Here is a 24,146-nt window from a genome sequence, read left to right on the forward strand (position 1 = left end):
GCGCGGCAACTACTCTGTTGTGTGAAGTTTTTGAGGGCTATGCCAGCTTTAAAACGAAAGCTTTTTTTTAACCTCTTGTGACCAGACAATTTGAATATGCAACAGCAGCAAGTGTGTCACAATCTTAAGATCCGCCCCACAATAAATTCTGTTGCGGGAGTCGGAAACTGTGGCCCAGAAGAAGCTGCTGTGGTGTGTGAAATAAACAGGGAGTGTTTTCAAGTTAACTGGCGCGTTGATGTAAGTAATTGGGGGGGTTTCCAGTGGCTAAATGATTTCATTTAAAAAAAGTTTGATTCAGAAACGGCTAATCCGCAAGCATTCGACTACTCAGTCCTGTTGCTTATCTTTGTGGGTTAGGCGAGCTACTAAAACTAACGACTAGCTTGTGGTGACATTAGAGCCACCGTAGCTCATCTTTTGAGGAAGGCCGATGGTTAAAACTAAGTTAATGTACTTGTCGACAAATATTTGTTACAGTTGCTTCACTTCCTGTTGAAAGATCTCTAGAATCCCGCCACAGTGAATTTGAACGCGCCCGTAAATCCGTCTCAGTGAAGTGATGGATGATCTGACGAAGTTGGCCAGCGAACAAAACGCCACTTTGGTGGTGTTGAGCTTCCTCCAGGCGGACTGCAGTAACGTGCAGTACAACAAGGCTGTTTACTCTTTGGGTAAAGAGCTAACAGAAACTTGGAGGAACAGTTGCGAAGACAATGATGGGGTTATCGAATGTGACTGCAACCTGCCCGGCACCATCGAGGGCTCCATCGCCGACATAGAGCCGTTAGTGGAGCTTTACTGGCCTGGTAAGTACACGCGGCGTTGGCACAAGTACTCATGTTCTGTTCCCAAGAAGTGTGGATACTGTATTGTTTAAAAAAATAATAAAGCCACAGGAGTGACGGATCAACCTGGCTTTAAAAAACATTGAAAAAGACTTCCTACAGCTGACGTAAATGCTGTAAAAAGTAGTGTTTTGTGACATGATAACGTATCATTTGGGGTAAAGCACCTGATACGTTTTGCTGATTGATATTTAATCTATGAATGTGTTCTGTTCTTGTTTAATCTGTTTTTACATATTGAAAACGTGTTACATTATTATATTTATTAACAAGGTGTTCCCTGCTACTGGAAGAGGAAAGGGACGAAGCCTTGCTGTGAATAGCTAAAGTAACTGACTGACGCGATCACAGAAATGAACTTTTTGGGTATGAGACATGGCTATGGCCTGAATAAATAACGCTCCTCCTTCAGTTCAACGTGGCTGCTTGGCACCAAGACGCCACCAAATGGTGTTAAAGCAAGCTTTGGCTTGAACTTAAAAACAGCAAAAATCTCAAAATTGACAAATATGGAGGGCTTCACTGTACTGTGCCTAACATTTGAATCTTTGGTGGGTGGTGTGTGTGGGGTGGGGGGCTGCTAGAGAGTTAAGTGCAACAAGTTGAATAGGACAAATGAAGACTACGAAAGTCAAAATCTTCTTTTTTTTTTAAAGAAAAACTGTCCATAACCGGTCACAAGTCAGTCACCGTGGATGTACGGATAAAATACCATTTGCGTTCACACCTGTGGACAATTCAGTTTTCTATTAACCAACGTATGTTTTTGGGTTGCGTGCAAATTCCACACAGGAACTGAATCGCCTTATCATGTTGTCTTGGCACATATTTGTGACTTCCTGTAGGTGGTGTAGGTGAAGCAAGAGCCCTGCAGGTGGTTGCAGCTCAGCTGAGAGAAATTGCTGCCCAACTTGAGCAGAATGTTGTGGACCAGTCTGCCCGAAACCTGCACAACAATGTGATGTCTTCACCCAGTGAAGTGAGTTTGCTCTCAAGACACTCACCTCATAGACGCAACACTCGATACACTACACAATCCACGGAGGTCCAACATAAGAGATGGATCATACATTCAGCTTCTGCAAAGATAATACAATAACCCTCGCCCCCATTTGTAGGGAATGGGCACTGAGCCCCGTCATGTATTGTGAAAAAAACAAACAAAACAAAAAATGCCCTGCCCTAAATGTTTACAATTGGAAATTGTGATGCAGAAACACTGTATCATTCCAAACTCACCTTAGAACAGTAACCTTAATGTATGGAATATATATACTTTCATTTTTGAGAAAAATCCAATTGTACAAGCAAACAGCACATCTGTGTTCACTTGTATTGCCTAGTTTTGAAAGTGGGCGATAGTAGTTTTATTATTGTTACTTTGCAGTACCATTGACCTCAGTCCAGTTTCCAAAGCTGTTTGAATGTTCATTTTATGACTTTATTACCTACATTTTCATTAAAACACATTACTATGTGACCACTAATATTAATGTGTTGTGTAGTGTAATTAGGCTATGTTATAATCTGCTCGGTAAAATAAGTGTGTGTAATTGATAAATGGTACTTAACGGCCAAATGTCATCGCCCTTTTTATCATCATTGCTGCCCTGTGGTGACACCAGGAAACATTTGGAAAATTACCGTAAAAGCACTTAAATTGACCCTCGTGAGAAGAGCGGTTCAGATGATGGATGGATGGATGCTTAAAGTGGTGAATGAACCTTGAAATGGCAACGCTTATAGAGAATATTTTATTTATGCAGCTCTCTATTGTTGAGAAATTTCAGTAGTGTAAGTGTACCCACCCAAGAATTGACTCAGCTCCAACAAACGTATCGATGAAGATGGTCATGTCCCAAAAAGTGTCCTTTGCTGACCGATTGTTTGGTTTTGCAGCAGTGGCTGGAGCTCCTCAAAAGCGAGGTGCACAGGGCCATGATGCAGGGGGTGGGCTTGGATCAGCTGCCCCGGGAGAGGGTCATCATGGCCCTCAGCCTCACCCTGGTGAAGCAGGTGTGTGAACACACCCCACAACTCCTCAGAGATCTCTTCAACACTGCGCTGCAGTACATCAGCCCAACAAGGGCAAGATGACTTGAAGTGGGCGGGATGAGAGGGAATAACTGTCAAATGTTTGCAGGAAAACAAAAAATCGGACGTTAAGCCACGTTTCAAGTGTTAGTGTATCTTTTTTGAACGTTAGTCTTATTTTAAAAGCAGGAATACGTAGTTTAAGTTTGTGTCGTTTGTCACATGTGCTGTTCTAATGTTTTTGTTAAAAGCTGATGTTTGTGTCAAGAGGAAAAAATATTGTACTGTACGCCTTGAGTTACCTCTGTTTTGTAAAAATGTTGAAATAAATGGTGGTGATTTATATGGAATCATATCGCCACAAAACCATTGTCACTTTCTTTATTTTCAAGTAGTGTGCTGTAGGAAATTCAAGGTACAAAGTTTGATGGGAGCTATTTTGGACATTCTCTTGATTTTTATGTTCGACATTTCCGCTTTGATTGCAAACTTGGAAGCTTCTAATTACACGCGGACCACCCAAAGCTCACCCGACAAGGAATATTTCTGCACTTTACATCACAGTGATACCATTATTCCGATTTCATCCCAAATAAAAAAAATATGACAGCAGTTGGGAAAACAGCACATCGATGTGGATTCTCATGTGGCAAGTTTGTTTACACTGCAGCAAATGTGTCTGCTAAATTAACTGTCACCCATTTATTTATACTTAAAAAAAAATACTGTAATATTTTCATGTGCGCTGCAGCTTTCTCAATGACCACTGTAGCCACTGACTGAAGAATCTTACTAGTACGACTTGAAGCATCCTTACTAATTTAAAAGTAGTACATAGGAGTGACAGCTGTGGACAATTTAAACACTGTCAGGATAATCACATGGCACACACAATGAATAAGAAAAATAAAACATGACTATTTGGTTTGAACATCAAGGGAGTGGAGTACACATTTATTTCCCTTTTCTGTGCTTGCACCTGCTGAGAGGGTTGGAAGCTTTGTCCTCAAATGGACGATGGGTTTTAAATGTGGCCTTGGATGACAAATGCATCTTCAGTGTACTAAATCATTTCTACCGCAACATATTTTCGTGTGTGATCTAATCCCCTGAGAAGAAAACACGTCTATTCTACTTCCTCCTATAGCTCATGACACCATACGCCATCACAGCAGTGAGGAGCATCAGGGCAGCTCCGCTGTAGAGCAGAAATTGAAGCTCTGATGCTGGATCTGCCGGCACGGGAGCCTCTGGGACTGGGGTTTCAGCTGGTGGTACATTGAGCTCGCTCAGGGCCTCTGCTTCGTGCTGGGGAGGCACAGTTACAGGCTCCAATTGTGGTTCAGACGCGGCTTCAGGCTCTGCAGTCTGGGCCCACTTAGCCGGAGATGAGGGCGCGGCTTCGGCGGGCACAGGAGCAGCGGCCCTTTCCGGTTCCGATGCTGGTTCTACTACAGGAACAGGTAAGGGCGTCACAGGTTGCGGTTCACTTGGGGGTGGAGCAGCAGCTACTGGGGCTGGAAGAAGCTCCGGTTCTAAAGAGATAAGGGAAGGTTCTGTTGACAAACTTAAAGGTGTTTCTATGACAACAGGCTCCTCCAGTGAAATCAGGGAGGCAGGTTCCTCCAGGGTCACGGGAGCAACAGGAATCCGGCTGCTACTTTCCTCCCTGAGCTGGGCAAGCTCACTCTCTGTACCCAAAACACTCATCATGCTTTCCTCAATCGCACCGCTTTCGCCGCCTTCCTCCAGCAGCTCGGCCTCCTCGCGTTCCACGTGGACAATGTCCGAGTTGGAAGAGTTGTTTTCGCTGCGCTCCTCGGCCAGGGCTATACCCTCGTTGCTGTCCAGGCTCTTGATATCTTCGGGGTCCATCGCACACACCTGTGCCCACGACTCGTGGCCGGCCAACGACACGGGTAAGCTCTCAGTCTGCCAGGAGCTGTGCCCGCTGCTATTGTCAGCCGTGCACAGCAGAGACGACGGTGGGCTCAGCTGCTCGGGCGCCTGCTCCCCCGACAGGATATAGATGTCGTTGCTGTCTTCGGCGACGGCCACGCCCCGCTCACCTTCTGAACCAAGGCCAAATATTTCACCCTGTGGAGCACACGGGGGGGTCATGAGTGCATTTTCTGGACGGAAGGGAACTACAATGGCACAAATACTTCTGCTTACCCCTGAGCAATTCGACTTGGGACCAACATCAAACTGTGCAGTACATTTTAAAAAATACTTAACTCACTATGTTTCAAAAAGAAGAAAAAAAACCTCGGGCAAAAGGCAGAAAACAGTACACTCTGCACTGGTTGCCAGTCAATCACAGGGCACATAGAAAGAGATAACCTTTCACATTAATACTATGATGGTAACACCATCAGCACGTGGGAATTGAACCCACACTGCCTGCTTGGAAGTCAGCCTCGTGAACCGTTAAACCATATCAATGCGTCTCACACAACCGAATGTCAGTTTTCACTCCTTCCATCCATTAATGTTGTCAACAGGAAAGGATGCAGGCAGGTATGAATTTCTCAAGATGTTTATACAGATGAAAAGCTGTAAAACGGCACTGAATCTACGCGTGCCACCTCTCATAAATAAAAAAGACAGGAACAGAAATATACATTCAATACAAATTCAATTATTTTATGTCATTGGCTGTTTTACGTATACAAGTACATCATCCAATCACAACATCATTGTAAATTTTTAGAACAGGATATTTATTTAATAGTTTCAGCTATGGATGTGGTTTTAATCTGTGCCAAACTAGTAATGCTCATTCACATGTCGCATTGTGCTTCATTCAGCTTTGTGTGCCACCGAATGGAATAAAGCCACCACCTACCACAAGAATGAGTGTATGTACCCGTGTGTTATGTAACCAAGCATATCGTATGATCATGCGGGGCAATTGAATGACACCAGTTCGCCTGCTGAAGCCAAAAGCAGTGAACTCAATGTCATCAAGCAAGCTCTGTTGCAATGATTTCACATTTAATCCAGAGAAGGTCACATTTGCCCTAATGCTCATCCATGCACACCATACACACAGTTACAGACCTTAGCTTTAGCCTATGCATAATATCCAGCGCACATGACAGTACTGGGATTTTAATAACAGCGTGCACAAACAAAACTACCTCAGGAACTCATCAGGTGTTTTTACAGAAAGCCACAGGCAGAAACGCAGATGCCATGCACTGCTTGTTATCTGCCAAGTCATTTCATTTGCATGACATGCTCTCTACCTGCTGGGAACATAATCATTACATCAGAGAAACTTCTCGAAAATAATACTGGACATTTACAGCAAACAGGCAAGTTAGTAGCAAGCGGAAACTAGTACTGGCATACCAAAAATTATTCATAAATGGCTTGGCCATTTTTTTTTTTCACAGAGGCACAATGTTGGTGAATGTGACAGCTGCACTATTCAGGAACGAGATTTAACCTAACAGCCACAACCGTTATCCAACATTGGCTTTCTCTATAAGCTGATTTGCATGCATGCTTTACTAAAAACCTGCACCATCAGGATACAGACTCGCTATCATCCGGACTGAAGCGGACAGTGCTGTCATGTGCTGTTAAGTCCACAGGAGTTTGCTGGTCACGGAGTTGAACAGAAAATAAATTCCCTACTGCCATTCATATTGGATTCTACTTTATGCAGGTTCAAAAATACACCAGTGAATGAATTCTCCCTGGAATGGATCCATTCTATTTAATTTTATTTTTTTAAAGGGAATAATTGTCCAAAAACTGCATATAGTGTCTTGACCTCATTGAGAAATGGCAACGTGATAATGAGCAGTTAAGCTGGTTAGAATTGACTAGAATATAATAGTGCTAATGCTTGACTCACCATTTACGTAATAATGAATACAAACTAGATGAGGAACAGAGAAAACAAGGAACCTCACTAAATCCACTTCAATATGATCATCAGTCATGCTATTCATCGGCCCTTCCCACCATTCTCCACCCATGCCTCAAGACACTGTTAAGCCATACAATAAAAACAACACATTCCTGCCTACCTTGGACTTACCATCTAATTAGGTTACGCAATATTGTAGGCTGCTAAAAAACTCACCATCTGGAAAACATTTGTGATGATGTGAGTGATGGAAAGTCCCACAAAAACGGCTAACAAGGCAACGTTACTGTCACAAGTCTGTCAAAAGACTGACAAGAAGAGAATTAACAGAATAGTGCTCTATTGACTTATTTATCCTGAAAGCGGATGCGGGATGTTACTCCCACTGCAAATCAACACAAGCCACAAAAGTTAAAATCATGAAAGGGAAGATCGGAGGTAACACTCTGACATGGAATTTCAAAGGCACCTTTACGTCATCAGTAAAGGTCAGCGGAAGCAAAAAGTCAGAGTGACCGACGTAAGAATAAACCTGCTCAGTGGAGACATTCCTCTATTACTTACTACACTATTCCACCATACAATTAAATCAGTCTCCAATTTAGAATTCACATTATCTCAAGTTTCATTCCTAAGGCCATCGACAAGAAAATACATCAAATACATATTTTACATGGACCTTATGACACTGGAAGTGAATCATTTGTCGTTTTAATTCAATTCAATGAAGTAATTTCATTTGTCATTTTAATGCTTATATTTAATCACCTTTTTCAGACATCATAATTGGTAAAAGGTTACATAAGTGACACTCACAAATCAAGTGTAAGCTTCAAAACTGAATGCCAATGAAGCAAAAAAATTAGGAGTTCAACTCAAATGTTCTGAAGAAATATGTCTGATGTTTCATAATACATGAGTGCATCTTGGGAGATTAAAGGACAAACTGATCCAAATTTTGAACTTGTTACTTGCCGAAAGGTTGGATGATGAAGATAATTTGATCCTGCAAGGGATATTTTCAATTCGCATTGCTTTTTGATAGGAAACACGTACATTCTCGAACCCAAATTAGAAGTTGACCAGTCTTGAAATTGAATGTAGACTGAAATACATAGAGGAGAAACACGTTACAAGTGGGCCATTCTAATCCCTTGTGATGATGTTTCTCCGGGATTGTGAGAGCTATTTTTGTCGGGCAGCCATTAAGACCCTCTGCTCTATTCCAGATTCGTGTTGAAGTCGAGGTACGGTGATGCACATATTTCACACATGATCTGGCGAGATGGCGCTTATGTAACACGACGTGGACGCGGTGGAACGTGCCGTGACAGGGGCTGAGCCAAACTCATGACAGATTCTTGTCCTGGCAACACTGGGTTCGAAACAGCAGTTCGGCAAACCACGAGTGTCATGCAAACTATCACATGAAATGGCTGATGTGCAGCTTTTTCTGACTAACAGATAGAAGACAAAAAGCAAACAATGTACTAGCTGAATGAGCTTGAAGGTCACAGGTCCCTGCATAGACATTTTCTAACAAAATGAGATCTCACTACCTCTTGCTCTGTCATTCTCTTGCACACCCCCCCCAACCACTCACACATGTCCTCCCCCTCTTGCGTGCCCTTGGCTGTGTTCTGTTAATGGGGGGTGACTGGTTTTGTTCTGGCCAAATGAAGTGTACGCAACATTCAGGTCATAATAATCTGCATTGTATTCTGAAAAGCATGCCAAACGACTCCGCACTGACCATCAAATCGTCTTCACTCCGAACAAAGTGTAGCAGGGCAGATTTGCTTTTGATGCAATACACGATTAAAAAGTACATTTCAATTTGCCTGTGTGTCAATAGAAATTGTGAACTACAGAATATTTTTTAATGGCATTCTATAATAAGATGCTCACTGTATATTTTTCGCGAACTAGAATTAATTTCTTTTATATTTCTACCCCACTGGAACAAAAAAATGTGTGTAATTCCCAAGTGGTAAATGCCAAAGTCTACAGGTTTGGGATATAAATGATAAAAATCCATCAATGTCCAAATCTTTCTGGACCAAACAGTACAATGTCTGCATTTGACAAGTACCACGACAACAATAACAAAAGCAGAAAATCCTACCAGAGTTCCACACCTTAAAAATGGATGCTACTACAGTAGCTATTATAGAACAACGCGTAAAGAAAAAACATCCTACCTGAGTGAAAAGTGTACAAACTCCCAGCTTTTCACTTAGCTAGACAGACGAGCTCAAAATCCAATGGATCAATGAGTAGTACAGAAAAACCTGCTGGAGAGACGCAGATTTCACCTTACTCTTGCTGCAACCAAGCGACTTTTCCCTCCCTTCCAATCACCAAGCCTGTACACAGGCGTCCGCCTCCTTTCTCTTCACCCCTCCAATGCTGATCCTGCCCGTGCACATCATCTGTTCACCCGTGTGACATAACGCTGGGCAAGAATGTAGCCTCGCTTAGGACAAGCACACTGTGTTCCTATTTCATTGCAGTTAAAAAAAAAAAGTTAATACAGACTAAAGAAGGGGTTAATATGTCAAATCTCATGACGCCACATATGCTAGCATGACTGTGTTCATATGTAGGTTTTGTCTTGCAGTGTTTTAATGACCAATGATGGAACATTACAGACTCACTAATACCATTAAGGACTGTTCCAACAACACAGTGCTAAAACTACAGTGGTGGAAGAAACTGTGCATCGATTCCCCAAAATATTACATGTATATTATTCCTTGTTAATTGTAGCAGACCTTAAAAAAAAACTTTTTTTTTATCATGTCTTTGTGTTTGGAGTACAGCTTGACTACTGAGAAATATTCAATTTGAAGACAGAGCAAGAAAAGGCAGAATGTGGTAAACTATTGCACAGGTAAGCATTTTCACATAACCCATCTGAGGGCAAATCAATCATAAATAATCAAATATCTAATCATCAAATTCATTAATCAAGAGTACGATTACAATATTGTACTGATTGTTATCAACCTATTTTTGCTAGTATTCATTTCAATTTAGAGATCTTGTTAAACAGCATAAAACAGCATAGCTTGAAAACTATGGAACTGTTTCTGTGAAAACGGCTCACTAACTCCCCCTTCTGTTCATTTAAAGAATGTCAGAAATACAAAACAGTGTCTGGACATGCAAAATTACAATCCCTTAAAACCATTGTAGCAATTCATCCATTTCTCACCCGGGTCATGGGTGGAATGACGCCTATCCTAAAGTCACAGTATTTATGTAAAGGTTCCATAAAGGCATTTTGCCCTTTTTGATTAGTACTAATAATCCTTATATAATGTAGTGTTGTTATGAAAGCACCGTTGTTCACATTTGGTCAATTTCATATTTTTTCACAGTTCAATTAAACCTTATTGGTCAGTCCCTAAGTGGGTATCTTATTTTTATAAATTATAGACCGATTTAAAGCGTTGCAAAAGGCTTGCTCTCTTTGAGTATGCAATGTGAATGCAATGTGGCTCAGCAAGGGTGCGCTTTTTTTTTTTTTTTTTTTTTGGGCGCTGCCTGAAAAGGGGTTGGTGATGCAAGGTTTCACCTGACGTCAGCGATATTTAACACACACACACACGCTTTGCTTTAATTATAATCAACAACTTTTATCGTTATTGTTAACTTTAGTGACTGGGATAAATTGACCTTGTAATGAGACATTTTAATTGTCTTTATATGTGTATAAATTGATTGAATATTTAGTGCTTTTCTGAATACCATAAAGAGTCATTTGAAGCTCAGGGTGCAGAAATGTAAAGCACTCACGTATCCCCCTTGCTGGTTGATGTATTCACCCTGAGCCTCCTCCAGGAAGCGCACACCAAGATGAAGCAGGGTTGACACAGAGTGATCTTCACTTTGTAAAGCCTGAAGCAGCACCAAAGGCACGAGCACCTGGGATACAAAGAAGTAGTAGTGAATCAGCAACAAGGAAGGGGAAGTCGAATCGAAGCTGAAGTACACACGATGTACAAAAATAAGTAAAGGAGCAAGTGGAACAGAGGAAGTTAAATTAGGAAAAGGGTTAAGAAGTATCGGAGCGGGAGTGGAGAAAGTAGTCAGGGAGAGCAAGAGTACAAGAGGAAAGAAAAGAGGAAATAGTGAACGTGAAGCTGGATAAAAGCAGTAAAGGGGGTAAAAAAAGAAAATAAATTGAAATTATATAAAGCCCATATCACACAGTGGCGTAGAGTGCGTTCGAGGTCGCAAACGGTCGCAAATATGTTCGTTAAGAGTTTTTAACGGTCGCAAAAACCTTTTCTTGTCACCTTCCAAATTTCATGGCGCCAAAATTTCGTGACAAGAACATCGGTTTGCGCCCGTGAAACTGTTCACGAAAGTCTTTGCAACCTTGAACGAACCCTGACAAAAAAACAAAAAAAAAAAAAAAACAACAAGATATCCTATATTTGTCCCACACTGGGGAAATTTACAGTCTACAGCAGCAATTTTGGGGGTAGAAAGAAGAAAAACAAAGTGTTTGCAAGCACAAAAACACAACAACAACAACATTAGGGCAGTGTGCACATAATCAATGGTGCAACACCCAAAATGCCAGACAAACAAGAATAATTTGTTTCATTTTCAACCCAAAAACGTGAAATGGAAAAGTGCAAGCTCACCTTGCTCGACCCTCCCCGTGTGTATGCCAACAGGTCCAGCGCTGTATCTCGGAATCTCTCAAACTCTAGCGGCCTAAAACACAGACATGCGGTCATGAAATAATTTTACTGTAATATGTATTTGGCAGAGGTGTTGTTCTTTTAATGCAATTTTTTTTAGACATACATTTGGCCATGTTGTCTTAACTCTGCTGCACCGGTAACGTAAGCGTAAATGTGTGCATAATTAATTGTGGCTCGGCTGAGAAGGAAATGGAGTCTTCTCATTGCATGACAATGATTGCTTGAAGACCGTCTAACTTCTGCGACTTTTTTTTTTTTTTTTTAAAGATTTGTCACACATTCAATAATACATTTCAATAACAATTTCATGAGTACACACTGAAAACGCAGAGACTCTGGGATGTATAAAATAATCAATTAATTCATTAGTAGATCATGAAGAATTCGGTTCATCAAGGCTGCAGAGGCAGAGTTGCAAACTAGAAGAACAACTCGGCCTCAGCTATGTCTGCTCCATGTGTAACAGAGTAAAAAAACAAAAAAAAAACAGACCCTACGAGAAGTGTGTCGACAGCTCCTCTCAGGTGGGCGTCCAGCTCCCGGGCCACACGCTCTCCCAGCTCAGCGAGACAGTCTTCAATTGATGTCTCAGGGTTGGCTGGACTAAACACCAAGGACATGCGACAGTCGAAACCTGTGCTGGAAAAGGCTGGGAATGCAAAAAGAATGCTAGCTCAGCCAGGTTTGGGAACATGCCAAGAGAGTAACGGTTAAAAGAGTCGGGGGAGGGAAAAACTTAGCTTCAACAAAGTGCAATTTGGTCAGTGCAACAACTGGCTGAGATGTCTACTTGTGTGTCATTCAGTGAGCAACAATACTTACAAGCATCCATTTCATCTTCAAGTCGTTTTAGCTCTTCTTCTACCTGCTTTTTAACAATGCCGGCACGATCGCTCTCTGACTTTCCTGAAATTACATTTGGAACAGACAACATATTTTTCGCCTTAAAGCAGTCATTCTGAACGTTGTGTCACAATATCAAGAAAAAAATAGTGATGCGCTCGCTGGAAATGGTGTTCTTTTTTTCCCCTTTTTTATCTGTGTTGATTCTCAAGATGCAGTTTGCATGTTCTAACCATCTCCACGGGTACTCCAGTTTCTTTCCACATTCCGAGAACATGCATGTTAGGCTCTAAACTGTCATTCGGTGTGGATGTGAGTGTAAATGGTTGTTTGTTTATATGTGCCCTGCACTGGAAAGGCAGTACAGAAGATGGATGTGCATGGAACTTGGATGTGCATGAAACTTGTCGAACCAATAAAAAAAGTTGGAACCAAACATAGTGCTTAACTTTTCATTTCCGGTGAGACTGTGCTGCTCGCTAATACTTTGCAGCATACAATGCTATGTCGGGGAAGAAGATGCCATTAGTAATCCACCTCAGCAGGAAATACTTTTCCTCGCATGAGTCTTCGTGTGCCTCGAGTGGCGACTATGGCTCATGTATAAATATGACCAAATTATTTTATGGGAGAGGTCACAAACTACCATCATCACAAACCACTCCACTGAACGTACATGATTATTTTTAGATTTTTTTAAACTCTTATGGTTAATAAAGATTCTCAAATAGGGTAATTTTACTCAGGAAGGAGGTTATTTCTGTTTCCATTATTTCTAAGGGAAACATTTTCCAAATCCAAACAAATTGGACGTCGATCATTGTTTTGCACTGTCGTTTCAAGTGAGCAATGGGACTTATCAAATCCCTCTATCGATTGAAATTTGGGGCGCCTTACTAATTATACATTTTTTTATTCATGTGAAACACTGCATTGTGGAATTGTATGCAGAAATCTGTGTACAGCAGCACTACTTTTAGAGCAGTGGAATTAGTGTGTCAACATCCTAAATGCTGCAGCCATTGCTTTTCAACCTTGAGTTTCATAACATTCAGACATTGCCTATTCAACATCTTGCTGAACTTAAAATAATATGTCGATCACCGTACCTTCATATTGCGTACACACGAGACACGCATGCAGAGAGCACGCCCTGAGTGAAATATTTATAAGACTGAGTCTAAACAGCTGTGGGCATGATGAATCACGCAAGGTACACATTACAACGGGGCACAATCTTTCATTTTCACAATGTAGAAGGTCTGTGTAAAAGGTCAACTGTGGATTTAATAAAGAAAAGAATTTAGCTATCCCTGTGGCAAAGGAGTGATTGTCGGTGACGGCAACATTAAACTGAGGAAAGACAGCAAGTGGACATTTTTTGGACAGTCAAAAAGGGCCCCTTTACCCCCTCAGTTCCCCTGGAGCTTGGACACGAATATCCAAAGAATCACTGTTGTTTTTTGCTGTTGGCTTGGTGCTGTTTCAGCATTCAATCACCCATCTACAAGGCCAGCTACTCTGCTTGGCTCCATTAACGTGTGAGTGATCCTACGCTGATTACACATGACAAGCTGTCAGAAATTGGAGCGGGTCATGCGGAAAGCAGGGATCAGACACTCATCTGCCCGGCCACGCCCACACCAACCGTACACACGGCAACTGTGAGGACAGCAAATACAGAAAATTCCTTCTGTTTTCTTTACTTGCACTCAGTTTGCTTTCTTCCAACACAATGTTATCTTTCCAATGACTTTCCAACACCGCTTCCCTCCATTAATGGTAACCATTCCCAAATGGAATTTAGGAGTACAATGTAAATTTATAATTCAGTTTTAAAAGTGTGTTGTCATTTGTAACGCTAACAATATTTTAGTAAGTTTAGCTCACTGGGAGTAACCACGTTCCTTATTTAATACAGTAATCAGTCATGGCTGAAAGTTTTGGCAGTAATGCAAATTTTGATGAGCACCAACTTTCCCACTTCACTATTTTTCAAGAATATTTCAATAACTATTGTTTTAGTTTGTGAAAAACAAAAATAAGTCTTTTCTAAGTTGGATAATGTTTACAAGTCAATAAAAGCATTTACAATGATGACCGTGCACAGGCATACAAATTCTTCTGAGGAAAATGCTGACTTTTTGATATTCAGAAGCATAATTCTAATGGCATAGTACAACAAAATATAGAATAAATGTTAATCATAAACTTTGAGATTAAGGCGGCAAAATTAGCTAAACAAAATTTGAGACACTACCAAAACTCTTGGCCAGGACTGTACATATTGCTTCAGTGCTTTAGGTCAGAACAGTGACATTCTGATGCTCTCAGTGTATTACTGCTTTTGTTGCACATACACGTACAGTTACACAGAGATGCGCTGTCAGGGATTTAGGGCTACATGAAAAAAAATCAAATCAAATTCAGTACCGCAAAATGGAAATCCAGTAGAATGCAGCATGTCCGCAGTTCAGCACCCACAGATTCGAATATTCACAAACTTCTTTTCTCTCAATATTTTTTCCAAACTTTTTCATTCCCCTAGCCCCATGTTTTTCATGGAAGACGCAATGAATATCAGTATTTTTTTTTTCTTTTTAAGAATTTGAGAGTGATTAACACCCCCCAACCCCCATTGCATTTCAATGAATGTCAATTATATGCAGATTTTTGCTATTCGCAGGCGAGGCATGAATAGCGGCAGCCAACTCTTATTTTCTCAGGCGGCCCTAACCACCACTTCTGGCACCCCTGGCCTACATATACAGTGACTTGCAAAAATATTCAGCCCCCTTGAGCTTTATGGACTTTTGCCACATTTCAGGTATCAAACAAAGATATAAAATTGGATTTGTTTTTTTGTGAAGAATCAACACCAAGTGGGACGCAATTGTGAAATGGAACGAAATGCATACAAGATTTTAAGTGGGGCGTGCATAATTATTCCACCCCTATAATGTCCATCCACCCATCCATTTTCTAATCCGTTTATCCTGACGAAGGTCGCAGGTACGCTGAAGCCCATCCCAGCTTTCTTCGGGCAGTAAGTGGGGTACACCCTGGACTGGTTGCCAGCCAATCGCCCTTTAATGTCAGTGTAGCAAACTCACTCCAGAAGTTCCCTGATAATTTCGAAATGATCCCAAATTGTCCTAAATGATTAATGCTGATAAATATGGTCCACTTGCATGTAATCCAGTCCTACTATAAGTCCACTTGCTCTGTGATGGTCTCAGAGGTCTGTTAAATGAATATCAGTGAGCAAACAGCATCAAAAAGCCCCAGAAACACACCGGGCAGGTCCGGGTACAAGTTGTGGGGAAGTTGAAAGCAGGAATAGGATATGAAAACATTTCACACGCTTTAAACATCTCGCGGAACACTGTTCCATAAATCATATTGAAATGGAGAGAGCATGAGACAACTGCAAACCTACCAAGACCTGGCCCTCCCTCTAAACTCTCAGCCCAAACAAGGAGAGCACTGATGAGAGATCACTGTGGACACACTGCAGAGATCCACAGCTAAGGTGGGGTAATCTGTCTCGAGGACACTTAGTAGTCGCACACCGCACAAATCTGGCCTTTATGGAAGCGTGGCAAGATGAAAACCATTTCTCAAAGACAATAATAAATAGTCCCACTTGAAGTTTGCAAAGCCACCTGGTAGAGACAACTAACGTGGAAGAAGGTGCTCTTGTCAAATGAGACCAAAATTTCACTTTCTGGGCAAAATGTGTTATGTTGGGCATAAAGGTCACACTGTATGTACATCACCCTGAAAATACCACCCCCACGGTCAAACATGCAGGCGGCAGCATCATAGCCTGCGGCTGCTTTTCTTTAGCAGGGACAGGGAAGATGGAGTTGATGGAAGACAGATGGAGCCAAAACCGGGCCATTTTGGAAGAAAACCTGTTGGGCTCCGCATAAAACCTGAGTCTGGGACTGAGGTTTACCTTCCACCAAAACAATGACCCCAAACATAAAGAAAAATCTACAATTAAATGATACAAAAAACACATTTCCAGGTGTTAGAATGGCCATGTCAAATTCCAGACCTGAATTTAATTGAGAATCTGTGACAAGTTATGAAAACTGCTGCTCACAAACGCTCTCCGGCTAATCTACCTGAGTTAGAGCTGTTTTGTAAGGGAAGAATGGGCAAACATTTCAGTCTCCAAATGTGCACAACTGAAACCTCAAAAGACTTTCAGCTATAGTCGCATAAAAAGGTGGTTCTCCAAAGTATTAACACCCTGATGCCCTGACACCATTCTGAAAGTGTGTGTGTGTGTGTGTGTGTGTGTGTGTGTGTGTGTGTGTGTGTGTGTGTGTGTGTGTGTGTGTGTGAGTGATTGCATGTGCGTGTGTGTGTTTATAGAGGCAAAGCATGCTTCCCTCCCATTAATTTACGAATGCAACCTAGGTTATGAAGCAATCAACAGTTCGTGATGGGGTTACTCTGAAAAACCAAACCACACATTTGAACAATGCTCTGAGTTTCCAAACAACGGGAAATAGTGCACGCTCTGAGCGTACAGTATATCTGAACGCACCCATAATTAGGGAATAGGGATTTTATAGGCTGTACTGTTTTTTGGTATCAGCTTCTGTAAGATAAATTTTCACCAAAAATGTGACTTTCACTCCAGATCAACTAATATATCTTTTTCATCTTCATGTTGTATTTTTGGACTGGTGTGACTTATACTGCGGAGCGATTTAAAGTCTGAAAAATATCGTTTGTCAAAAGCTTTTCCAAAGTCACAAATGTTGAAAAAACAAACACACACACAAATAAACAGCAGTAACCGTGTTTCCATATTTGATTTTTTTAAACCTTTATTAATTATAGGATTTTAACCCACAAGGGATAATTCAATATTGTAAATCACTATAAATAAAACCAAAACAAAATAATAAATAAATATGAAGCTGGAACCACTTACTTTGAAATGTGTTTCATGTTCACGGGCACTCGGTGTTATGTACATCAGGTCTCAACTGAGCATGCAAACAGGTGGCTTCACATCCTGAACAGTTGTGATTCTGTCGAGTGACTTGCATGTGTGTTGTCTGTGTGTGAAGTGTAATGTGCATGTCAATTGTTGACTTTTGACATCACCTAATACTGCAGAAATACAACTACAGTCAAGAGTGTGCCATCTTCACTATATACTGAGTGTAGAAACAAATACAATTGCACGATATTTGCATGTTTTCTCTCACCTTCCGCTGTTGTGAGCTCAGCGTGACGTCTACTGGCAGGCAACTGCCCCAGGTAGGTGAGCACAATATACTTGGTTTCATAATGGAAATCCTTAGGCACGGTGGTAGCAATTGGGGGAGACAGAGGAGCGACGGAGCCTGAGGTAGCCATGGATCAGAGGTGTGTCACACTTCCAGGCACATATGTTCTTACAGTAGAGCAGGACACCCCACCTGTAGATCAGAAGAGGCAGAGTTGTGGAGTTAGAACTAGTAGCTGTCGTGAGTAGAAGCACCCATTCACATAAAATGTCATGCAAATCAGTATAAAAATGATGCATTTGGCCATAAAACAACCGGTAAGAGTAAATGTATGACACTATGTCTTATAAAAGGCATAGGTAATATATTATAGCACTTATAGTTCCACATTCACCTCCACATGTGGCAAAGACCACTGTGTGGATTTATACAAACTAACATTATTGGAAATGCATAAATTGTAATTATATTCGAAATGTCATGTAATGAAATGTAATCAAATGAAACTACATTGAAATCACCGACGGGTGATATGAATATTTTAAATGTTACCCCGAATGGCAAATTGCACAGATCTTTATAACAGTGGAGAATGTCAATTTTTAGTTCGACGAGTGGGAAAAAAACACACACAAATGCAACAGCCACAAACAACGTAGCGTAATGTTAAATATTTTCGGTTGCTATTTCAGCACCGTCAAGCATGACTTTGACTAAAATGAAGCCCGATGAAGGACACACCTACCGTCCTTGAATAAAGGCAGTCAGGTGCTGACAAACCGGAGGCCGAAGGGGAACTATGCAACACTCGTGCAGCTTAAGCCTTAGCACGAAAGGGAGCAGCCCAGCCTGTCACATAGGCAGCTGAGCAGTGTGCGTTCGGATCGAACACAAGCCAACGAAAGTGGAGAACAAGTATTTCTCTTTCGGCCGTCAGTCTAAAATCAAATTGCCATTTATTTCGGACTATCTGAAGGTTCAAATAGGAAATCGTGTATTTTTTCATCTTTTACAATTATTTGTTTATTCTAATTGGAAAATCAGTGCGATAACATCGATCACGCCTTACTCTTTCCCGTTTTTGGAAGGGACACGCCACTCAATTGTTTGACTTTGAAAGCTCAAACCGGAAATTGTTCTGTCTTTTTTTAATTCACTTGACGTGAAGGGAGCGGAAGCACCAAATTGTACTGTACGGCAAACAGGTTCTCGGTTTATATTTTTTGTTTTGTTTTGATTTGTTTTTTTTTAACCGCGTTTGGGTAATTATTCATTTTAGTAACAACAAACATGGCCCTCACCGATGCGGATGTCCAAAAACAGGTAACGATTATTATCAGACATCAACTGAGCAGAAGGTAAAAGTTGGATGAAGGGTAAAAAACAGTGAACGGCCGTTAGAGCTGCCGATATGGTTGTATCCAGCCAAATTACGTTTCTCGTTTTGAATTTACCTTAACAAAATATACAAATACACTTTTAAAAGTTAGACTAGGTCAGACTATGAATTTGACGGCTGTTTGGTTATCGGTTGTGACAGATAAAGCACATGATGGCCTTCATTGAGCAAGAGGCCAATGAAAAGGTTGAGGAAATTGACGCCAGAGTAAGTCCCCCAACCCAACACACACACACACACACACACACACACACACACACTCTAATTTATATGTTTATTTTTTTGCCAAAATGTCCTTTAAACATAATTTTGATGCTGAACTTATTGCAGGCGGAGGAAGAGTTCAATATCGAGAAAGGTCGCTTGGTCCAAACGCAGAGGGTGAAAATTATGGAATACTATGAGAAGAAGGAAAAGCAGATTGAACAGCATAAGAAAATGTGAGTGCCTGTGTTTGTGTGTGGGGGGTTGCCAATCGATCTCAAAGCACATATAGAGACAGACTACCATTTACACTGACATTCACACAGTCACTCAGTGGAATTGAAACCAAGCTTCTGTACTGAAGTCAAGCTAGTGAATCATTACACCATCATTGACCTCCTTTTAAAATACTATGACTAAATTGATATTCATAAGGTTTCCCACATCTTATTTATTGTATTAACAGACATACCGCACAACCGCTGTATGTGAGCGCTGTTTTCATCGGTGTGTTTGTTTGCCTATAACTTCCTATCTACAGTGTTTGATGTATCAACTTGGAGTTTTAATGTTAAGTAAGTATTCTTCCAAATCTCTTAGATTTACATCAGGTGATGATGATGATTAAAAAAAAAAAGTCCTTAATGCAGGAGTGCCAAACTACCCAGTAACCTTTTTTGACATATGGTCTACTTTTCAAGCAGCCAAATTTCCATGACTGACTAATTGATTGTCAACATTGCAAACACACACCTTTTCCAGGCTGCATTCACAAACCCACAATACCTTTTCTTGTCCTACAATGACTAGACATCACACCCCTCCCTCTGCTCCTCTCTCACACGCACGTCCACACATACCATGATGAGCCATAGCCATATGAAACAGAAACAGAACAATAACCCAGATACAAGAAAGCTAGATCTCTGAATTTGAAAAAGGAAATCCCTGCCTACTTTAGTAGAATACCTGACACTGGGAGGCAGAAGCAGGGAAGCACTTCTGTAGCGCATAAAGTGCAGGAACATTTAGCCGGTGTGTACCATTTTAAAATGCCACACCAGATTCCCTTCAAGTGCTCACATGACTATTTGCAAGTGATTGCTAACAACTTGCTGTGATGCAGGTCTCGTGCAAACATAGGTTAAGAGGTTACCTCCTTTTTTCTGTATTTTTTTCCTATATACGTTTTTGAGACTGATACAGTACGTAGGCAGTAGTGTGCAATAACACAATATATATATTAAATAATATACACATACACACACAAAACGCAACTCACCCCCCACCACAAGACATGCGCACACACACAGCCCTCGCGGTTGACTTTGGAGCAGTATACGGTCTACCAGTCAACTCGATCGATTGGGTGGGCACTCCTGCCTTAATACAGCTCTGTCTAATCTGATATGATTTGAATTAAATTTGGTAAATGTATAACAGATCCAAAGGCTCTAATGCCAAATCAAGATTCATGTGGATCTAAACTCGACTGCAGATTTCACAACTATTTAAATTTCTAATCGGTGTAGCTTCTGAATTGCTACCATAGGATCTTTTACTGCAGAAATTTTGAATCTCGATAAATCTTGACTTCCTCTTGCCATTTAAGATTAGAGAAGTTCACTCACTCATTGATTTCTCTGGTGATGAATGGTGAAGGTCTGGTGGTCTTCGAGTGCTCTTGTTTAATCAATGACATTTCTTCCCACGGCCCACAGCCAGATGTCCAACCTGATGAACCAAGCAAGACTGAAAGTGCTGAAGGCTCGTGATGACATGATCATGGTAAGTGGTCATGCTGTTTCTCCAATATATTCCAATATCATCAAAATATTTAAATATCTCTTCGCCTTGCACAGAAAATGAATTTGTGAATCATTTCTTCCGCAGAATAGCATAGCACTCTATTTCATTTGAACTTTTTCTGCCCCCCCCCCACACATCACAGGATATGTTGGTCGAAGCGCGACAAAGACTTGCAGCGATTGCGCAAGATCCTGCCAGGTACTCCACATTGCTGGAGGGGCTTGTGCTTCAGGTAAAAATTGTGGTGGAGAGAAAAAAAAATCCCAACTGATTCATCTCGTGTTTGTTGAGACAACTCTCTTTAGCAGTTCGTTATTTTGGTCCCGGGCTCTCGTTGACGTGTTTCTCCTGACCGTGTCTTGTTCAGAATATATACACGCATGTGTTATTGTGATGATGCCTACACAGGAAAAGAGTGCAAGGCTACCACAGCACACAGACGTGCAGGCAGATTGAATTGCATAACATAATGTCGATTCAGTTGACAATAACTATAGCCTACTGATACAGGCATGGAAACATGCTGAATTGTACTGATAATATGAACTGAACCAGTGACGGTATCATAGGGCATCGAGACATCCGGAATACAAAGAAGAGTTGGATTTGAAGAAATTAGGCTAAGTGTTATCTTATCTGCTCATTACATTGCAGTAGCAAACTTCTCATCGTTTCCATTTTGGTGACCTACCTTAGAGACAAGTTAGATAAACACTCAACACAACCGGTTGCTACTCCATTTGTGTCAGGTCACTTCCTTGTTGGCTAACATTCTAATTCACGTCCCATCATATTGAACAGGTTGAACTTTTACGAGTATTTCACCAGACATTCAAGATTTGGGCTTCATCTGGCTTTCCTCGTGACGGTGGGGAAAAAGATCAAATTCAATCAGATTATCAGTTCATGCAATTTGGTAATGACTGGATCATAACAGTCCAGCTGCATTGAATTCAATGCCCTGAGAAAGAAATGACCGGGATGAATGAGAATATCCACATTCACATTTCGGTAGTAGTACTTGTCTGATCTACTTTTTTCTTCTCAAACAGCAAGGTAAATACATCGCACAGACAGCAATAATGATTTGTTATTTATGAAAACTTCAATGCTGAAATCAAATTGTTACTATCTGCTGTACTTCACAATGCACCTTTAGAATGTCCGGACACTTTGTTCTTAGGCAGACTTTGTGGAGGATGATCATTTTGTGACCCATAGGCCGAAGTGACAGTTGCAATAGCAAACTAGGTGACCTTTGCACCACTGTGCACTTTTTGAGTTTGTGCTTGTCATGTGTAGGGTTTCTACCAACTGCTGGAAGAGAAAGTTATCATTTGCTGTCGACAGCAAGATGTGGAGATGGTTCAGGTGAGGTTGAGCTGCGAATGGTGGGATGAACTAATTCACAAATGTTGCCTTGTGGCGAATTTTAGTAAACGATTCATTTCTTTGCGTTTTGTTCATAGACTGCAGTGAATAAGAACATCCCCATCTTCAAAGAGGCTGTGAAAAAAAACATTGTTGTCAAAATTGACACGAACCATTTTCTGCCGTCAAGCATGTAAGAAAATTCCGTTTACATACGTTTATCCTGTTACATTTCGTACTTTGTAATTTTCAAATAGGGGATGCTTTTTATTTTCATTCATCATTCTCATTTTTGGGGACATATGAATGATTGTTTTCATAGCTGCGGAGGAGTGGAGATGTATAATGAAAATGGCAAGATTAAAGTATCCAACACTTTGGAGAACAGACTTGAACTTCTAGCACAACAGGTAAATAATGTATGTTGACAAGCATCTCTTAAAAAAGCTAAAACAAATAGTACGTTATTCCAATACCGTACTCAAAACAAATGAAATGTCACCAGTAGTGATTCCAATGTTTGGCCTCGAGAGGGCACTACACTCCACACAATTTCAGAGGAGTGGCGTGCAGCCTCAAGGCAAGGAGCGGCAGCTTTATGTTGTGATTGAAAAACAATCAGTGTGCTTTACCCGATTTGAACTACATTTAAAATGAAAGAACTAAATATAAAGAAAGTACCTAAACAAAAGAAAACTTACTAAAGTTACTGAAGGAACAAAGTGATTTTTTTTTTTTATCTAAAAGCATTCATACTTGGGCTGTTTTAGTGATTGATTTGATATGACTGCTTAAAGTCTGATCGAAATCTGTCAGTACCAGGCTCACAGTTGTTGTCAATTGCATAGACACAAAACTCTACATAGTACTTGGTTTGTATGTTTCAAATTTAATCCATAATTACACTTCACTTGAGTGCAAATCCTGCACAAACACTTTATGAATACACATTGGTTATCAGTATACATTAATTTGATGTGTGGATATAGTAAAATATGCCAGTCAATGTTTTCAAGAATAACAATACATTCTATTTTGGGAATTTTTCCTGTCAGTCAAGGTCAGGGTTTGAAAAATGATCAAAAGAAAAATATAAAATCAATACAAAATGAGGAATAAAATACAGCAAGGTAGTGTAGAACACATGAACCAAAATAATCTAGAAAACACTGCATTGTACTTTTGACAGACAATGACGTTAAAAAAAAAAACTTGATGGGTTTATGATGAGATAATTTGATTACCGTACGTTGCTCTATAGTGTATATAATTGTTCAAATGCATCTTGGACATCTTGGTGATGTGTGACTTGTTTTCTGGTTTTCCTCTAAACAGATGATGCCTGAAATCAGAGTGTCCTTATTTGGCGCCAACCCCAACCGCAAATTCACAGATTAACGGTGGATTTTAAGGGTGCAGCATGTACAAAGGTGGAATAGGTTTCGTCTATGCTGTGTTGCATAATACTATTGATGACAAGTATACCCACTCAAGTGCCTTACTTTTAACTGATGTATCCCATGGACTATTTTCAGCCATATATGCCAAATGCGTTGTTGTTTTTTCCAAGAGAAATTAACAGTGTTACTATGTATATACAATCAAACAAAGAACATGTTTGTAATTATGAGGGCACGCTTAACATTCAAGAGCCAAAGTAATAAATGAGTACAACAAAGTAGTCTGTGTGCATTTTCATTCACCAGTTGTAAACAAACTGCTTACACGGGCTGTTTAACCTACTTTGTGAAAACTCTTACCTAGTTATATAAATTATAG

The 24,146-nt window shown here is 40.6% G+C and overlaps 3 protein-coding genes across 6 annotated transcripts; 2 read left to right on the plus strand and 1 right to left on the minus strand.

Annotated features, from left to right (window-relative positions):
- The first annotated feature begins 59 nt into the window (after positions 1-59).
- Positions 60-3,003, plus strand: bida (BH3 interacting domain death agonist). Of its 4 annotated transcripts, none has more exons than XM_019893986.1 (4): positions 60-240; positions 524-809; positions 1,694-1,827; positions 2,748-3,003. In XM_019893986.1, exons 2-4 carry the CDS (start codon positions 563-565, stop codon positions 2,943-2,945), a joined length of 579 nt encoding a protein of 192 aa, XP_019749545.1. In that variant the 5' UTR covers positions 60-240; positions 524-562; the 3' UTR covers positions 2,946-3,003. The 4 variants fall into 4 exon arrangements, with proteins under 4 accessions (XP_019749545.1, XP_019749544.1, XP_019749542.1 ...); XM_019893985.1 differs by having other exon boundaries at positions 61-192; positions 481-809; XM_019893983.1 differs by having other exon boundaries at positions 62-240; positions 481-809.
- A 246-nt stretch (positions 3,004-3,249) lies between these two features.
- Positions 3,250-18,614, minus strand: bcl2l13 (BCL2 like 13). The gene is made up of 7 exons (XM_019893979.1): positions 18,330-18,614; positions 17,564-17,776; positions 12,309-12,392; positions 11,979-12,135; positions 11,424-11,496; positions 10,567-10,695; positions 3,250-4,979 (listed from the first exon to the last, which is right to left on the minus strand). Exons 2-7 carry the CDS (start codon positions 17,712-17,714, stop codon positions 4,014-4,016), a joined length of 1,560 nt encoding a protein of 519 aa, XP_019749538.1. The 5' UTR covers positions 17,715-17,776; positions 18,330-18,614; the 3' UTR covers positions 3,250-4,013.
- A 141-nt stretch (positions 18,615-18,755) lies between these two features.
- atp6v1e1a (ATPase H+ transporting V1 subunit E1a) lies at positions 18,756-24,048 on the plus strand. Its single transcript, XM_019893982.1, has 9 exons — positions 18,756-18,907; positions 19,125-19,190; positions 19,314-19,423; positions 20,909-20,975; positions 21,139-21,228; positions 22,299-22,367; positions 22,466-22,560; positions 22,690-22,777; positions 23,703-24,048. The coding sequence occupies exons 1-9, from the start codon at positions 18,875-18,877 to the stop codon at positions 23,763-23,765; spliced, it is 681 nt and encodes a 226-aa protein (XP_019749541.1). The 5' UTR covers positions 18,756-18,874; the 3' UTR covers positions 23,766-24,048.
- The last annotated feature ends 98 nt before the right edge of the window (positions 24,049-24,146 follow it).

Source organism: Hippocampus comes, unplaced genomic scaffold (genome assembly GCF_001891065.2).
Source record: "Hippocampus comes isolate QL1 unplaced genomic scaffold, H_comes_QL1_v1.1 scaffold104, whole genome shotgun sequence".
NCBI classification, from domain to species: domain Eukaryota; kingdom Metazoa; phylum Chordata; class Actinopteri; order Syngnathiformes; family Syngnathidae; genus Hippocampus; species Hippocampus comes.

Excerpts from the sequence above, each read along its gene's own strand:
- atp6v1e1a (XM_019893982.1), top strand. The coding sequence starts at position 18,875 with ATGGCCCTCACCGATGCGGATGTCCAAAAACAG. Across the intron at positions 19,424-20,908 it reads ATTGAACAGCATAAGAAAAT|CCAGATGTCCAACCTGATGA; the intron begins GTGAGTGCCTGT and ends CACGGCCCACAG. Across the intron at positions 22,778-23,702 it reads TTGAACTTCTAGCACAACAG|ATGATGCCTGAAATCAGAGT; the intron begins GTAAATAATGTA and ends TCCTCTAAACAG.
- bcl2l13 (XM_019893979.1), bottom strand. The coding sequence starts at position 17,714 with ATGGCTACCTCAGGCTCCGTCGCTCCTCTGTCTCCCCCAATTGCTACC. Across the intron at positions 12,393-17,563 it reads TGAGCTCACAACAGCGGAAG|GAAAGTCAGAGAGCGATCGT; the intron begins GTGAGAGAAAAC and ends ATGTAATTTCAG. Across the intron at positions 11,497-11,978 it reads GTCGACACACTTCTCGTAGG|GCCGCTAGAGTTTGAGAGAT; the intron begins GTCTGTTTTTTT and ends TCTGTGTTTTAG.
- bida (XM_019893986.1), top strand. The coding sequence starts at position 563 with ATGGATGATCTGACGAAGTTGGCCAGCGAACAAAACGCCACTTTGGTG. Across the intron at positions 810-1,693 it reads AGTGGAGCTTTACTGGCCTG|GTGGTGTAGGTGAAGCAAGA; the intron begins GTAAGTACACGC and ends GACTTCCTGTAG. Across the intron at positions 1,828-2,747 it reads TGATGTCTTCACCCAGTGAA|CAGTGGCTGGAGCTCCTCAA; the intron begins GTGAGTTTGCTC and ends TTGGTTTTGCAG.